This window comes from Urocitellus parryii, chromosome 4 (genome assembly GCF_045843805.1).
Source record: "Urocitellus parryii isolate mUroPar1 chromosome 4, mUroPar1.hap1, whole genome shotgun sequence".
NCBI classification, from domain to species: domain Eukaryota; kingdom Metazoa; phylum Chordata; class Mammalia; order Rodentia; family Sciuridae; genus Urocitellus; species Urocitellus parryii.
Window position 1 is genome coordinate 107,116,396 of NC_135534.1, and position 17,383 is coordinate 107,133,778.

Sequence of the window (17,383 nt, forward strand, 5' to 3'; positions counted from 1 at the left end):
ACAGGTGTGAGAGATGGGAGGTGGCGCTTCAGGCCAGCATTTGCTAGTGGGTCTCTGTGTTTAGACCCCTCCCCCGTGGGAAGTCTTGTCTAGGTTGCCCCCCCATCCATCCAGGCAGTACAAGGGGGAGAAGCAGCAGAAAGGACAAGGACAGAAAGGACACCCAGTTTTCCTCTCATGTGCACTCTCCACAGCCTTTGGTTTTGGGGGACAGTGACCAATTTAGAGTTCAGTATACTTGGAAGGGAACTTGCATGCAATCATCCCAGTCCCCCTCTTATGAGTGCCAGGGCACAGCAGGGTAGGCCAGGGTAGGGCAGGCCAGGGTGTGGTCAGAGCATGACCAGAGCCCTCAACAGTGGCTGGATTTTATGTCCAGGGGCTTCGGCCACCAGCAGTTAAAGTGCCTGTCTGGGTTTTCCGTGGACTGGTGAGCTCATGGTGAGCGCAGGGTCATAGTAGGATGACAGGAGGGAGACTCAGGGAGGGCAGGCCTTTGTGCCAAGCCGGGAGTTTGGGAAACAGAGCTACAGACATCTCCCAAAAAGCACCCAAGCAGTTGTTGACTCAAACAATAATAGGTGTTCATTTGCATGGCATTTACATACAGGTTCCATGGAGCTCCTTTCATCTCCTCCTGTGGACTCCAACAAAGTCCTGCCACCTTGTCTGGGGCTTTGTTATGTTCCCCAGGCTCCAGAGCCTGCACACACACCATTAATGTGTCGTTTGGTTAGCCCAGTCTGGCAAAACCAGCAGCAGTTGGTCTTATCTGGGTGTGCCTGGTCCAGGTTTACTGGAGAGGTAGCCCAAACAGGTGGCCCAAGGGGCACCCAGTTAAGGTTGCCCCAATTACCTGCAGTCAGTTCCATCAAAACCCCCAGAGGGGGTTTGTCCATCCCCTACCCCTGCTCAAACTGGGAAGAGGAACAAAAAAATCTAAGCCAGGGAGCCCAGAGAGGTGCAGAAAGGAAAGGAAACCGGGTGGTTGCTATGACGATGGGGTCTCTGTGCCCCATTTGCATAGGGCGCTGATTTCCATACTGCAGGGTGAATTTCCATATCCCTGCCTCAGAGCCTGTTGGGGTGGGGAGAAGGAGAGGGGAGAGGTCATTTGAAATTCAAATGAGGATGATTAAGGTTTTCTTGAGGAGGAAAGTGTGGACAAAAGGGGTTAAGCCAGCTGACAAACGTGGGCTCCGGGCTCAAAGTTATCAAAGAGAGGTGTGCCCTTGGCTGGCTCCCCTGCCAGCCCATGCCACCGGTCCCTGGAGACCTGCTGGTGGTGGGAGGAATCTACTCCAAGACGGGTGCTGTGACTTCTGCCTTGCAGGGTCGCCCCTCTTGCACCTGGGTGCAGTTTAGACTCTCAGTGCCCTAAAGATATTTGAGCTCCAGGGTAAGGACCACTGAGTGAGTTCTAGTCCTGGGGTCAGACCAGCCTTCCTCTGGTGACACAGACTAGTCATCTCAGGTTTTTAATTGGAGAAATGATTTCAGTACTTTCTTGTTGGACTGAGGAGGTGGGAAGACATCTAGGCTCATCTTCACCACCCACCTGCAACCTTCCCTAGGTCACTTCCCCTCTTCAGGCCTGAGTCTAGGCATCAGATGAAGAGTCTGAAGTTGAGGGTCTCTGCAACCTTGGAAGGATGTGAATTGCTGCACCCTTAGGCTTCTCTACTGTGTTAGAAAGGACTCCTCTGCTCCTGTAGCCCACTCTGATCTTGGGTGTGGAGAGCCATTCTCACCCGTGACTGGGCAACTCCGGGTTTGGGTGTGAGGCGCTCTGGCTAAACTGTGTCGGAGCTTTCCCGGCCCTCTCCTGGCCTGTCCGTGTGGGGGTGTGACTGACCACTGGCTCCGGGGGGCCAATCACTGACCCTGACCTTGGAGTGTGGCCCCCCTCAACCTTCATTGGATGGAATTCTCCCCTGAATTTCTTGTTCCCCAATAAAAGGCTACTCCCTGGTGTGCTCGCTCTCTCTCTCTCCTGCTAGCCCTGAGTAATCCTTGCTGCCCTACCGGGTGGTTCTAGGAGGGAACCAGAGGGGGGAGCTGTCTCGGACCTGGTCATAGAAAAAGGTAACTGAGTCTGTGTGTTTTATTTCGATCTCACTAGTTAACTTTTATGCCAAGAACCTCATTAATGAAACCAGTGCGCTGGTCGCATGGTGGACTTGGGGTCGTTATTTAAAGGCTCACTGCTCAGTTTTTTCACCTATAAAATGGGGATATTAAGAGCACCTACCTGGCAGCTGTGAATGAGCTGGAATTTGTAAAGTACCTGGCGCTGTGCCTGCCGCCTTAGTAATGCTGTTTATTATTATTTGTCTCTGGAGAACCAAGTGTTCACAGGGTGGATGCAGTGCCTTACAGCCAATTCAGGCGCCTCGGCTTGCAGTATGGACTGTCTCCTGAGCAGGTGGCCTATGAGTTCACTCCTGTTCAGCACAGTGTCATGTCCATCCATGTCCAGAACTCAAGTTGGAAGCTCGCTTTGGTGACAAACTCTACCAGAGCTAAGTGGTCACCTCATGGAATCCATCTCAAGGAGATGCATCTGTCAAATCAACCCCTGTGGGCTGTTTATGTTGATCCTAGTTCAAGTTTGTCTTCATTACTTACTTTTTTGTGCAAAACTCCACAAGTACAAACCTAGGTAAGCACTCTACTAGTAAGCTACATCCCAGCCCCCCTTTTTTTTCTTCTTCTTTTTTAATTGCAGGACATGGGTACTCAGGATTGAATCCAGGGTGCTCAACCACTGAGCCATACCCCCAACCCTTTTTTTACTTTTTGAGGCAGGATCTCTCTAAGTTATCAAGGCTAGTCTGGAACTTGCTATCCTCCTGCCTCAGCCTCCCTAGTCACTGGGATTACAGGCATGAGCCACCACACCTGGTTCTCTAGACTCCTTCTAAGACCTGGTGCCATCTCCCTAGGATGTTCCTCCCACCCAGCCCCACCATCACGCTGTCCATTTTGGGCCTCTGTGATGATGACTGCAACATCAATAATGTGGCCAACAGGCAATCCAGGGGCAGAGCATGGGAGCTCTAGAGAGCCCCATCTATAGCTCAGATGGAGAAGAAATATAGATTCTATTTCCTATCAAATTAGGAGAGGAGTTGCTGAGGAGTCTTTCCTTTATCATAGAATACTGTGGAAAATTACAGTGGGAATCTGGAGGATACCTGGCTTCTCTTTAGCAAAAGGGTGCAGCCCAGCTCCCCTGTGGCATGGCCCCAGGCAATCAGTGGAAAGAGAATGGAGAACCCACTTTGGGTTCCATCTTATGAATGTGCATGAAGAGGACAATCATGGGGACACTCAATAGGCCATGTCACAAAAGGAAGTCCTGAGGATGATCATGTGAACCCTGCTGTTCTGTCCCTCAAGCTAGAGAAGTAGAAGCTTTAAATCATGAAAACCCCCAAATCTACAGACTGTCATAGTCTGGAGGGAAGTAGAAAGATCATCCAGTCCTAGGGTAGTAAATGGGTGTCTTCAGCAGAGCCGAGGCTGATTGTTGGTAGTGATCGCATCAAACTGAGTTTGGGAAAAGGAAAGGGATGCCAAGTTCAATTAGCGATGTCTGTCCACAGACACATATGAGATTTTGCGTCTCCTAAACCAATGCTCTTCCCATTGTCCATATTTAATTTTTTTCTTTTTCTGTAGCACTAAGGGTTGAACCCAGGGCTGCTTTACCTGTGAGCTACATCCTCAGATCTTTTTATGTTTTTAATTTTGAGATAGGGTCTCGATAAATTGCCCAGGCTGGCCTCAGAACTGCTATCTTCCTGCCTCAGCCTCCCAAGTAGCTGGGATTACAGGCATGTCCCCCTGAGCCCAGCTCCCACAGTCCATCTGAGTCCTCCTGTGCCCTGTCCTTCAGGATCAACTTCAAGGACTGGCCTCAGGTTCCTCCTGGATATTTTCTCTCCCCTAAGAAGGAAGCAGCAGGAAAGGGGATAGAAACTTTTTAACACTTAAGGGAAATTGAAGCCTAAGGAAGTTAAGCTACTTGCTCTAAGTGTGGCATAAAATAGCCTTTGAAGTGATCCCAGAGCCCCATTTACTATGTGTTCTCTGGACAGAACTCTGATCATTAGACTATACTTCCCAGTTCCCCGGAGGCATCTTAAGTACCAAAAAATGTAGACATAATGTGTGGGGAGGTTCCCTGGAAAAAGGTCTGGTTTTAACTGGATTAAATGACCACACTGGAAGTCCCTGGGCCTACCCTGGTGGCTGGCTGCTCAGGAGTGTTTCCAAGGACCTGGCCCTTAAAATAATCTCTATCCCAGGAAGTGCCAGCAAGTTTCCAAGTGGTCATAAAGTGTCACTGGAAACCTTATTGTGTTCTACCAGGGAGCAGAGCGGCTGAGAGAATAGTCCAGATGTGGGAGAGGCCAAACCTCCTTGCTGAATGCTGTCTGCATTGTTTACCAGGCAGAAGTGAAAAATCCTGCTTGAACAGTTCTGGGTTCCTGCTTCCACCTCCCTCGTCCAGAGAATTACTCCCCAGGCAAACTCACATCCAGGGCTGCCAAAGCTATGCAAATCACTCTCGGCAAGGCCAGGCTGTTGGTTCAGAACTGAGGTGGGGAAGTGGGTGGCCTCCCTGGGGGCCCATGCCTAGCTCCCCGGGTTGGGGGGCCTGGCCAGGCAATGCCAGTCATTGCTGATCCAGTGTCCACCAGGTGCTAGGGGGAAGAGAGGTGGAGGGGACAGCTGCTCTTCACAATGAGCCTTGGACTTCTTATTGCATTGGGCATTATGACCATGCTGGCTTAAAGGGATTTTACTCTTGGCTCCCCAAGAATTCACTGAACCTTTTATTCTCTTTTGATCATATTAGCCCAAACTCTGTAGGACAAGTTTCTCTTCATATTTAACCCAAATCTTCCAAATGTAGAGCTGTGGCCCCTTCCTTTTTTGGAAGCTGGTAGGTAGGGATGAACAGTCCTGGGTACTGTGAGGGACCAGAAGTGGCTGAGTCTTAGGAGCTAAGTCAGGCCTTGGATGAGTCCTCAGCAGACACTGTTCCAGGTTGAGAGCTGGGAGCCATGGAGTCATGCTGGAGTGGGAAGTCAAAGCACAGTGGGGCTGGACACCTGGGTTTTTTATCTTTCTCTGAGGATCCTTCCCAATTCATACCCATGCTTTAAAAGCTCTGTTACTTTAAGCTTGTTGAGTCTCCATTTCCTCATCTGTGAAATGGGATAAATAATAAAACTTTGTCTTCCCATGTGCTGGAAACTGCCTGGATGATCTCCTGAGGTCCCTCCTGGGCCATGAACCTGGGATCCCAGGTATTTGCCATCTGCCTATTTTCTTTCTATGGAAGCTTTTCACCTGAAGATTCACAGGGGTTCATAAAAGCTAAAAGAGGCACAGAGAGACCTGGCAGGTGGCTCTTCCAGCTTGGCACAGAGTTCACCCATGTGCCCACCAAATAGGGGATTTTGAAGCTTGCTTTGTGAGCACTTTCTGCCCCACCCCTCCCCTCTTGTGCACTTAATCTTTCATTTGTGTGCCGAACAAACAGAAGGGAGAAGGACGGTGAAGAATTCTTTGGTCCTCTCTGCGCCTCTCTGCAGACACAGCACAGCACACAGTGGCCAGCTTCTGGGAGAAGAAGAAAAAGCTCTGGTTGCATTTCAATCAACTGCATTGAATCCCAAGATGTTATCAATGGAGAGGATTTTATAGATCACTAGAGAACCCTCCCATTAATGCTATGGAATTGTCCCGTCAAAAAGACAGTGGAATGAATAGGACGTAACTTTTCTATATTCACATATGAATACATGACCAGTGCAGCTCCACATGGTGTACAACCACAAGAATGGGAAGTTATACTCCGGGGGTGTATGAAATGTCAGAATACACTTTGTTGTCATGTATAACTAAAAAGAGCAAATAAAAAAAAATTGTTCCATCAATTCAAAAACTGCTACTGTCCCAGCCCCCAAGTAAGTAGCCTCTGCTTGAATATTCCTAGGGATGGGGAGCTCCGCCCACGAGAAACTTCAGGCTTCACCATTGGACAACTCTGCCTTTTACAAAATGCATCCTTACACTGAGTTGCTTCCCTATAGTTTCCACCATTGGTGCTTGTTCTGCTTTTTGAAGCCACAAGCTAAGCCTGCTTCTGTTCCCTGTGAATATTTGGGGAGGAAGGAAAAGTTCACTGACATTTATTTCTTACTACGTACCAGGCGCTGTGCCAGATGCTTTCAAATGTTCCCTCATTGAAATTCTCTTTAACTTTTATTTTGAAAAATTTTAGTCATATGGAAAAGAGAAAAAAACCGTTTAATGAACCAACATCTACTATCATATGGATTTAATAATTAACATTTTGCTATATCTGCTTCATCCATTTTTCTGCAGTACTTTATTTATAACTTTATTTTCCTTTTAAACTTCTTTTTTGGTGCTGAGGATTGAACCCAAGGTCGTTTTACCACTGAGCCCCATCCTTAGCCCTTTTTATTTTTATTTTGAGATATGGTCTTGCTAGGTTACCTAGGGCCTTGCTAAATTGCTGAGGCTGGCTTCGAACTTGTGATCCTTCTTCCTTAGCCTCCCAGTCACTGGGATTACAGGTGTGCACCACCACACCAGCTTAATTTTTTTATTGTGAACATTTTCGAACACACACAGAAACAGAGACAAATCCAGCGAGGCCCCATATACTCATCACCCACTCTGAACCACCATCACATTTCTGCCATTCTTGTTGCTAGAATGTTCTTTTATAAATTATATGGCCATTATAGCATTCAGTCCTAAATTAGAAGTATGCATCTCTAAAGCATAAACATTTTCTTTCTTAAGCACAATATCATTATTTATAAGACTAATACCTTGTTTAATTCTCAAGACAATTTTGATAGTCAAATATCTTAAAATATGGCTACTTGAATTTTCAACTGCCATATATATCAGCTATGGTTATCTGTATTTTGGGTTTCAGTTTAAGGGTGATTATTGGTATTGCTGAAGAAAGTCTTTTTCTGGCTTCACATTGCAGCAGATGGTCTTAAAAGTGGGGAATATTTTTGAGCAATTTTGACTACTTTAGCTGACTCTCCATTATGAATTAGAGAAGCAGATTTCCAGGTGACATTATTTGTTAAAATAGAATTCCCTAACAAAAAACAAATATTTAGTTTGCTTTTAAAACATTTTGTTGTGGTGGTGGTAGTGGTAAAAATTATAAACATAAAATTTACCAATTTAACCATTTCTAAGTATACAGTTTGGCCTTTTCCTATCTTTGTCTTAAATATGTAATTTTTTAACTATATAGTTATAAAATACATGCAAGGATTTCTATCAGAATCCTGATCCAATATATACTTTTATGTATTGCTTTCTGCTTTCTGCCTTGAGTCACTTCCAAATCCATCAGTATCTCTCCTGTTTATTGCCTAAGCTATTGATTAAAGTTTAATGCTCAGGTTTTCTGGGTCAGATATGGGATGTAGTAGATATTGGGAATATCATGTGAGTCGAAGAGTCGAGAAATATGAACTCTTGTCCTGATTCAGGTTCTCCGAGGCTGCATGACTGCAAGGTGTTTTCCCTTCTGGGATTGGATCTAGCCTGGACTCTAAAAAGAATGTTCCTGGCCATGTGTGTCCTCCTCTGTCTTTCCTGCAAGTGGCAAAAGAAGCTCCCAAAGGGAGACTCAGGACTTGAAATCAAATGAGGATTTTGCAGATGTGATAAGGGCTGTTTTCTTAGGTTGAATAGAAAGTTAGCTTTTGTAGCAGTTTCTCAGTCATTTGGATCTGTTAAAAAAAGCCATTCAGCACCTACTACTCGCCAGGCATGGTGTTAGGCCTTCGAGATGAATAAGGTGATAACAACCCTGGCCACTGGGAGGAGCCCACAGTCTCAGGAGGGAAACTGACTTGTAGACCACTGGCTGAAAAATGTGGCGTGTCCTGTAAGCAGCAGAAAGAAGAGGCGGGAAATAAGAGGAAGCTATCTTTTCATTTGCTCTGGAAAAGTGTCATGGTAGATGTGATGTTTGAGTTGAGTCTTGAAAGAAAAGTAGGTATATTCTAGATAGAGAAGAGGAAGTGAAAGACATTCCAATCTGAGGGAATAGCACCTTGAAAATCCCTAACAAAATCCTTAAATCCCTCCAGACCAGGCTCTGCCGGTTTGGGGACAGAGCCAGGATGTCTGGAGCCCAGCTCCACAGTCTCGCAGTGCTTCCCGATTGACAAAGCGAAGTCACCAGCATTATCCCACTCAAGCCTGAGGCTCGAATATACTGGGAATGGCATAATATGGAAATATGACCTTATTTTACCCTGGAGAAGCCTGAGCCTTCAGGAGGTCCGTGCTTTGACCAAGATCACACAGCTTGGGGGTGATGGTGTTTGGACTTGAACTCTAGTTTTTTGACATCAAGTCCCAAGACTCCTTTTAAGTACATCTTGCTGTTCCTCTATACCTTAAAGGGGTGGAAAGCATTTTAAGGGGTAGAAGGACTTTTCTGGTTAGTACCCTCTGATCATGCTCTCCCTTCCTTTATCTAGGAAACGGAAGCATCCTTCTCATTATTTGGGGGATGGCTTTCCAGTCACCTTAATCTGGAGCATTGGGGCAGCAGCCAAGTCCCAGGTCACAGCCTGCAGTTCCAGGGTGCCACTTCCCAGGCTTTCCTGTAGACTGGGTGGGGAAGGTCCAGGCAGAACTAGTCCAGTGGACTGTAGGAGAGCAACAGGAGCCAGTGTGTGGGGAAGTGAGGGCTGAGGCGGCTCCCTCCAGTCAGATCTGGAGAGGCAATCAACAGTTTCATCAGATTAAGAGCTCAGTGCCTTCCTGTGTCTCAACCTAGACTTCTGCATGGTCTGAGCACCTGCTAGTCGGCTGGGAGCCATGAGGGAAGCTGTGTCTCCCAAGAACACACTTTCCTGCTTTATAGGGGAAGCCCAATAGGAATAGAAGTATCTTAGGGCAACTGACTCCTTATTAAATGTCGAAGGATTGAACTACATCTACTCTGCTCTCTTGGAACATCCTGGGAGGCCCTAGCTGGCCCTGTACCTCTCTTCCAGAGAGTCAATTAGTCCTGGGAAAAAGGAAAAAAAGTGCTAGGTAGAGATCACAATGTAGGTAAAGTAGATTTGATGAGGAGGGAAACTCCATCCCCAGGCTCTGATCACAGTCACGGTGAATGGCCCCTTGAGAAAGACCACGACAATTTCTAAGTGAGAGAAAGTATTGCTTTTGTTGGCTGGCGAGTTGTAAAAGTGAAGGTGCTTGCCCACCTGTTTCATTTTCTTCTGTGTACCTCACCAACAGCATTCCAGTGGCTCTCACGGAGATCAAAAGCAAAGACATGTTTAGCTGACCCTCTCCAAGCCACACTGGCTCTTGTCCCAGTGATTTTCTTTCTAGGTCTTGTTCACGAGTATAGGTGTACGCCCTCTGAAAACACCTTCTCTTATCTTCCAGAACACCATACTTCCCTGGTCTTCCTTCCCCTTGAATGTTCACTCTCTCTCAGTCCCATTTACTGGCTCCTCCTCATTCCAACCTGTACTCTTTTTATTCATCTGGACTCAGTATCTTTGTGACCTCAGCTAAGTTCTGTGGCTTTAAATACCGTAAAAAAAACAAAACAAAACAAAAAAAAAAAAAAACAGGCATGGTTGCACACACCTGTAATCCCAGCAACTCGGGAGACTGAGGCAAGAGAATTGCAAGTTTGAGGTCAGCCTGCACGATTTAGTGAGACCCTGACTTAAAATACAATGTGATTAATGGTGTGGAAGGCTAAGGCAGGAGGATCACAAGTTCAAAGCCAGCCTCAGCAACTTAGTGAGGCCCTAAGCAACTCAGCAAGGCCCTGTCTTTAAATGAAATATAAAAAAGGATTGGGGATGTAGCTCAGTGGTTAAGTGCCCCTGGGTTCAATCCTGGGTACCACAAAACAGACAGATAGATAGACAGACAGACAGACAGACAGACTAAATAAAGTGTAAAAAAATGGAGACTGGAGTTGTAACTCCGTGGTGGAGTGCCCAGGGTTCAAACCATGCACCACAATACATAAATAGATAAGTAAATACCACTAAAAGCTGATAGCTACCCAATTACACTTCCTGACCTCACTCTTCCCCTAAGTCCAAACACATTTTCCCTCCTCTACTGGAATATCTAATTGTCACGTCAAACTTAACATATCCAAAACATGCCTTTTGGTCTTCTCCCACCAGTCTGCCCCTCCCTGAGTCCCCCCCATCTCAGTGACCGTGCCCCCTCACTCCATCACTCTGATCCCTCCCTTTGCACTCCACAGCCCCTCCAGCCGTCCTGTCAGTCATAGGCTCAAGACGCACCCTGCACCCAGGCCCTCTCACTGCCTCGCCGCCCTGTCCAGCCCACGGCCATTCTCACCTGGGCCTCCCAGCGCCCTCCCAGCTAGTCTCCTTTGGGCTCCTTTGCCCCGCTCCTGCCCATCCATGCAGGTTTGAAGACTTACCTCAGACCTGCGACTCCTCTGCTTCATGGCTCACTACCTTTCTTGGACTACCAGCTGCAGTCTGACCCACCATGACCTGACCCATGTCACCTCACCTGGGCTTCCTCTCTCCAGTCACATGCATCCCATTATATCCCCATGGCAGGCAAGCCTATTCCTGCTTCAGGACCCTCCTTCTGTCTGGGATGATCTTCCCTCAGACCTCCAAAAGGTTGGGACCTCATCTTATTCAGTAAAAATGTTACCTCCCTTGAGTGGTCCCTCCTTCCCAAACCATCCTGCTTTTTTTTTTTGGCGGGGGGTGGGGTGGGGTGGGAATTGAACCCAGGACCTCACACATGCTGGGCAAATGCTCTACTACGGAGCTCCCACCCAGCCCCCATCCTGCTTCTGAACATCGTCCCCCTACCCTGTCCTATTGTTCTGTATGGCAACCATCTCTAAATGAAATTGTGTATCTGTTTATTTATTCCTTTTATGTCTCCTTACCAAGAAAAGCAACATTATGAGACCATCTTCTTCCATCTTCTCCAGCATTGTGTTCTGGTGTCTGGCACCTGCCGTGTGCTCAGCAAATATATATATATATTTTTCTTTTTTGAGGGGGGATGATTGGCAACCACTTTTTTAAAATTTTTTTCTTTGTTCTAATTAGTTATACATGAAAGTAGAATGCATTTTGACACATTCTACTGCTCAGCAAATATTTATTGAATTAATGAATTTGCTTCTTGTCAAATCTTAAAAAATTACTCTTTGTCAGGCCAACCATACAATGTCACATTAGGATTTTTTTATATAAGGTAAATGTAATTTTCCCTTTCTACCCATGTAAGCACAACTATTTTAGTATGGGGGAGGCCCTTAATGACTGTAGCTCCCCTCACCCATTTTAATATTGTCTTAGCTAATCTCAACATCAGGCTTCTGTGGGAGGTCATTTTGTGATCACCATAGTCCTCCTTTGGGGGTGGGGGCCCCTGGCCCTTCATCCTGCAGGCCCAGCTGTTCTCGAGATGCCCTACAGGACTGGGATGCGCATCCCTGGCATCCCTGGGACAGAGCAGAGAGAAAGGGGCTTAGGTTGAAGCTCTAGAGGATTCTCTTAGATCCCATTCATTAAACTCTCAGGCACTTCTTGAGCCTCTGATCTGTGTTAAAAACTGTGGTCATTCTGTGGCCATGAAAGACACAAAATAGGTGTCACTGTCCTGTTCCAAGGAATTCACAGCCTAGTGGGAGAGGAAAACATGCAAATGAATAAGGAGTCACACAGCGAGTACAGGTGGCCAGTGGAGAGGTCTCCTGGATCCCAGAAGGGAGAGGAACTGACCCTGCACAAGGGAACAGTGTGTGGGAACATGGGAACGTGTGGACACAAATGAGCCTTCCATGAGGTCAGAGCTCAGGGTATCTAGGAGGGAGCAAGGCAGGGCTTTGAGCAGCAGGAGACAATGCGGAAAGGTAGGTGGAAAACAGAACCAGAGGGGTTCACTCTAGCTAGGGAATTGGAACTTTATGCCAAAGCTTTCATTAGAGCTCTGATTTGCTCATCTTTGTTTATTCATTCATTCTACCAATATATTTTGAGTACCTATTATATGCTAAGCATGGTGCTAGGCTCTGGGTGCACTGTATTAAATAGTCATTTTCTTTACTGTTATGGAGTCAGTAATCCATGCGACCCAAAGGAAGAAAGTTGTATGACAGTTCCTTCCCTGGAGAGCAATATGAAGAAAAACTATATGACGGCAAAATAAATAATTCCTCAAGTGATAGGTATGAGGTATGTGTTTAAGCAAATCATGGTAATTCATATAATGGAACGTTATATAGACATTAAATTTTGGGGGGGAGGGTACTGGGGATTGAACTCAGGGGCACTTAACCACTGAGCCACATCCTCAGCCCCATTTTGTATTTTATTTAGAGACAGGGTCTCGTTGAGTTGCTTAGCGCCTCGCTTTGTGCCGAGGCTGGCTTTGAGCTCACGATTCTCCTGCCTCAGCCTCCTGAGCTGCTAGGATTATAGGCGTGCACCACCATGCCTAGCTTTATATAGACATTAAAATGAGATTTATGAGCATTAAAAAAAATTCATGTTCCCTTTTTTTTTCTTTTGGTACTGGAGATTGAATCCAGGGTGTTCTACCACTGAGCTACAACCCTAGTTCTTTTTATTTTTTATTTTGAAACAGATCTCACTTAGTTTCTTAGGCCCTTGCTAAGTTGCTGAGGCTAGCCTCAAACTCTCAATCCTCCTTCCTCAGTCTCCCAAGTCACTGGGATACAAGTGTGTGCCACCACATCCAGGTCCTTTAAAAATTTTTATTTTTTTATTTTGAGACAGGGTCTTGCCAAGTTGCCCAGGCTGCCTCGGTTTCCTGAGCCGCATCATGCATACACCACCATGCCTGGCTTTCATGTTCCTTGATAGCGTAGAAGAACTATTTTTGATGTGCTTTCTGGAAAAAGCAGGGTAAAATCTATATGCAGTGGTATATCTCCATGAAGAAAAACAAGCTTAAAAAGGACTAAACGTACCATGTTGTTAGTTATGGCTGCCTCTCAGCGGAGCAGTTCTCTATTTAGATTTTTTTTCTGTTCCCCAAAATATAAGCACATATTTACTTTATCAGTATAACATTTATTGTAAAAGGAAAAAGATGACGAAACAAGAAATGGAAGTGTGGGGGAGTGGGACAGATGCCTGTCCTCCGAGTTGGATCAGGCATCAGCGTCCTTGGAGGGGTCACCTAGTGGGAGGCTTTTGTGCCTTAGGGTAGCTCCTTTAGGAACTGTGGCTGGCTTCTCAGTGCTCCTCCATGGAGGGACATCACGGCTGCCCCAGGGCGGGTCCTGTGCAGGACAGCTGTGCAGGACGGCCACCTGCAGCTGAAGGAGGCTTGGTCTGGTTAGCTGTTCTCCCCGAAGACCCTGTCTGGCATTGTGGCCTAGTACAAATTAGCCTGCCCTCCAGGGCGATCCTTTCCCTGGCTGTCCACCTCCCTGGAGGAGACTCTCCCAAGATGCTTTCAGAAAACAGGATGAACAGGAGGATCCTGGCTCTAGGGGCAGCCGGAACCCCTTTGCGAAATAAAGACACACTCACCTCAACCTCCTGTTCTTCCTCTAACAGTCACCTCTTCCAATCCTGCGAGCAGTGGATATACATGTATACAATATTTTTGTCTCTTTCAGGAAATGATCGAAATGGCCTAGATTTCAACAGACAGGTAAGAACTTGATTTATCCTATATAAATTTGGGGGGTTTCAGGTATGGGGAAAACAAAGACTAAGTAAGTTCAGAGGAGAATATTCACAGACACTTAGCTTTCGGGATTAAGGGATCCTGAATCCAGCCCCTTGCATCAACCATAATCAGATATTAGGCTCTCCTCTTAGAATTCCCTCCAGAGTTCTGAACAGTGGAGCAGCCACTTAGGGTGCATGCCACATGTAGTCCAGAAATCTAGGACAACAGTTCTTTCTGTCCAGGCTTGGCCTGATGGCCTCTTGGTGAGTCTGTTGGTGAGGGCTGACTACATGGAGAGGAATGTGTGGAGCTGCAAAGGACAGAGCGCCTAGCTGTCCTGGGGGCACTCCTGATTGGGAGCAAGTGATAGGGACCATGATAGGGAAACAGAGCCCAGAGGGAGCACGTAACCAGGCTGGGGACAAAACAGACACTGCATGCTGCCTTGGAAGGCAACTAAGGTGGGTGAGCCTAAACCTAGTTAGAGAGAGCTAGGGGCAGGGGGAGGTGGTGTTGGAAACCTCACAGGGCGGATGGAGGTGGATGGAGGAGGAGAAGGGTGAAGCCAAAGCAGAAGATTTGCCCTGGGGGTTTCAGGCTACCGAGGAGCCTGGGTGGGGGGGACTAGGACCAGGTGTGGTGTCCCAGCAGAGGGTGGGAAGGGGAAGAGTTTGCAGGGAGGAGAGAGTGTAAGCTGCTGCCAAGCAGAAAGCAGTAATGAGGGATCCCAGAGGAAGGAGGCGAGGATCAAGTACAGAGTCAGAAACCCTGGGCTTGGGTCCCATTTCTGCCACTAACTAGCTATATAACCTTGGCTTAATATTTTTTAGCCTGAGTTTTCTTGGCTGAAAAATTAATTTATTCCATCAATTACAGGAGAGGCACCTACGTTATTCCAGGTATGGGAATACAGAGAAAAATTAAGACATGGGTTCTATGCTGAAGGAGCCCAAAATCTAGCACCAGAAGAGGGTGGGCAAATATATGGGGAGAGGAGGCTGAGAGATTCTATTTCTTAAATTACAGATTCATCAAATTTTATTTAGTAATTTTTAAAAGTACGATTATTAACATCTTTAGGTTATAAATTGATGTGATGTTCTCGTGCATGCATAAATCCTATATTCCTTATGTCCCTCGACCTCTCTGATAGCCTCTGCTCCTCCCCACTCTCCCTGTCCTCTTTCTCCTTCCCTCGTAACCCCTCTTGTGCTTTCGGATCAATATTTTTTAAGTTTCCACATATGGGAGAGAACATGTACTACTTGTATTTTTGTGTTTGGCTGATTTAGTTTAACATGATGTCTTCCACTTCCATCCACTTTCCTACAAATGACCGGATTTCGTTCCTCTGTATGGTTAGTAATATTGCATTGTGAGAGACTTTTAGTGGCTAATTATAATATCATTATTTGTGTTCCTCCACGGGTAAAAAGTCAAACAGAAGTGGGAAGAGTTAGTTCTTCCTGGGAGCTCAGGGTGGGCTTTGTGGAGGAGATGGTATCTGAAGATGGCTCTGAGGGCTGAGTAGGGAGGGATTTGTCAGGCATAGAAGAATGGCATGGAGAAGACAGAGAGAGGTAAGGGAAGACCATCGCAATGCGGGGGTGCGTCAATCACTTGGGCTCCTTCCCTTCATGCTAGTTTTTTTTTTTTTTTTTTTTTTTGGATACCAAGGATTGAACTCAGGGGCACTTAGCCGCTGAGCCATATCCCAGCCCTATTTTTTATTTTATTTAGAGACAGGGTCTCACTGAGTTGTTCAGGGTCTTGCTAAATTGCTGAAACTGGCTTTGAACTCGCAATCCTCCCGTCTCAGCCTCCCAAACGGCTGAGATTATAGACGTGCACCACCAAATCGAGTCATGGTAATATTCTTTCTTTAAATTTTTTTTTTAAAGAGAGAGAGAGAGAGAGAATTTTTTAATATTTATTTTTTAGTTTTCGGCAGACACAATATCTTTGTATGTGGTGCTGAGGATTGAACCCGGGCGGCATGCATGCCAGGCGAGCGCGCTACCGCTTGAGCCACATCCCCAGCCCCGAGTCATGGTAATATTCTGAGTCCAGGTTTGGACAGAAGTGCAAGATGGAGTAGCAGATCAAACACAGATATTAATTCGACATATTCTCCTCCTTCTTTATCTGTTGAGTAATCTGAAGTCACTAATAATGTTTCCTAAAAGGCCATTGATTCTGGGTACATCCTGCACAGTCAGAGAAGGGAATAATCTTGAGTTCTAAGCCCAAACATAGGCAGACAATGTGTGCCATTTTGTTCATCAGGAAGGCTAGGAAATTTGCCAACAAATAAAGACCAACTCTTCTCCCCCTCTACTTGAGACCTATAACAGAGATAGGCTTCACTAAAGAAAGATCTAGGTTAGCTATGAGGAAGGACTTCCAGGCAATGAAATTTATTAAACCCTGGAACAACTACCAAGGGAGGGAAACTGTAGAATTAGCTTCTCACTTAAGGTCTTTAAATGGGAGACAGATTCTTATCTAAGAGATGTTTTGGCCAGGTTTGCCTCGGGGGTGGAAGGATGCTGGAGATTTCCAGGTAATCTGTGATCCTGAAGGAGAGTGCCAAGTGGGTTGGGACCTGGGCTATGCCCTATGTACCCTGTCCTGAGGACTCAGGACCCCCAGCCCAGGGCCCACCTCTCATTCCCCTAGGCCTTGGCGGGAAGCATAGGGAGGAGACTCTCTATCCCACACCAACATGTGGCCACACCTGCCCTCCCAGAGGTGACCAGCTGCACAGGTCCAGTGGCTTTGGCAGCTTGTGTGATCCTTCTGAAGCTGGAGAAACCCTGGGGCTGGGGACCAGGCCAGGAGCAGCCTTTCTGGCCCTAGACTGACTCTGGAGCAGACTCACCTGAGTTCATTTCCCTTGGATGAGCCTTGGGGGTTGTCCCCCCACCTGAGAGGGGGGTGGAGTCCTCGTAGCTCACAAGAACAGACCCAGCAGATCTGTCCTTTGGAAGGAGTTTGGGGGAGAGACTAGTCATGCTCTTCTCTGCACCCAATCACATCTGCAGCCTCTCTCAGGCTCCGCCTCCTCCCTCTGTCTGTCCCTGGAGGTCATCAAATCCAACACCCACATGCTCACCTTCAGACCAGCTCACCTACAGGCTTACAGGTGGGCACTGGGCCTCTCCTTGGGAGTCTTGCCCTCATGTTTCACAGCAAAGGAAGTCAACCTACGTTTGCTGAGCACCGGGCTCTGGGCAAGGTGCTTTGAGCACTGTAATCTCATTTCTCTTTTACTGTGAACCAGTGAGGTAACTATATGTTACTATCCCTGTTTTACAGGTGAGGAAACTGCCTCCCAGGCAGCCTCTCAGCAAGTTTTAAAGATGAAATGACTTGATGAAGGTCACACAGTTGGTCAACTGGCTGGGTCAGGATTTGAACCCACATCTCTGAACCGTGGAGCCCATTTTTCCCATGATGCCTTGCTGCATCCTCCTCTGCAGTCTCTCAGCCTCCCTCTCCCTTTACACACACACAGCTCCTGGGGAGAGGCCTGGGAGTCAGACACTGAGTGTGACTTCACTGTGACTAAGTAGGAAGAAACGAGGAGAGGGAGTAGGGAGGG

General features: G+C 46.8%; 1 protein-coding gene across 1 annotated transcript in view; it reads left to right on the top strand.

Moving 5' to 3' along the window:
- Positions 1-17,383, top strand: part of Pou2f3 (POU class 2 homeobox 3) — a 79,466-nt gene that overhangs the window by 14,366 nt on the left and 47,717 nt on the right. The window contains exon 3 of the mRNA XM_026403494.2: positions 13,724-13,758. Coding sequence (XP_026259279.1) covers positions 13,724-13,758 — 35 coding nt within the window. The remainder of the gene's footprint in view (positions 1-13,723; positions 13,759-17,383) is intronic.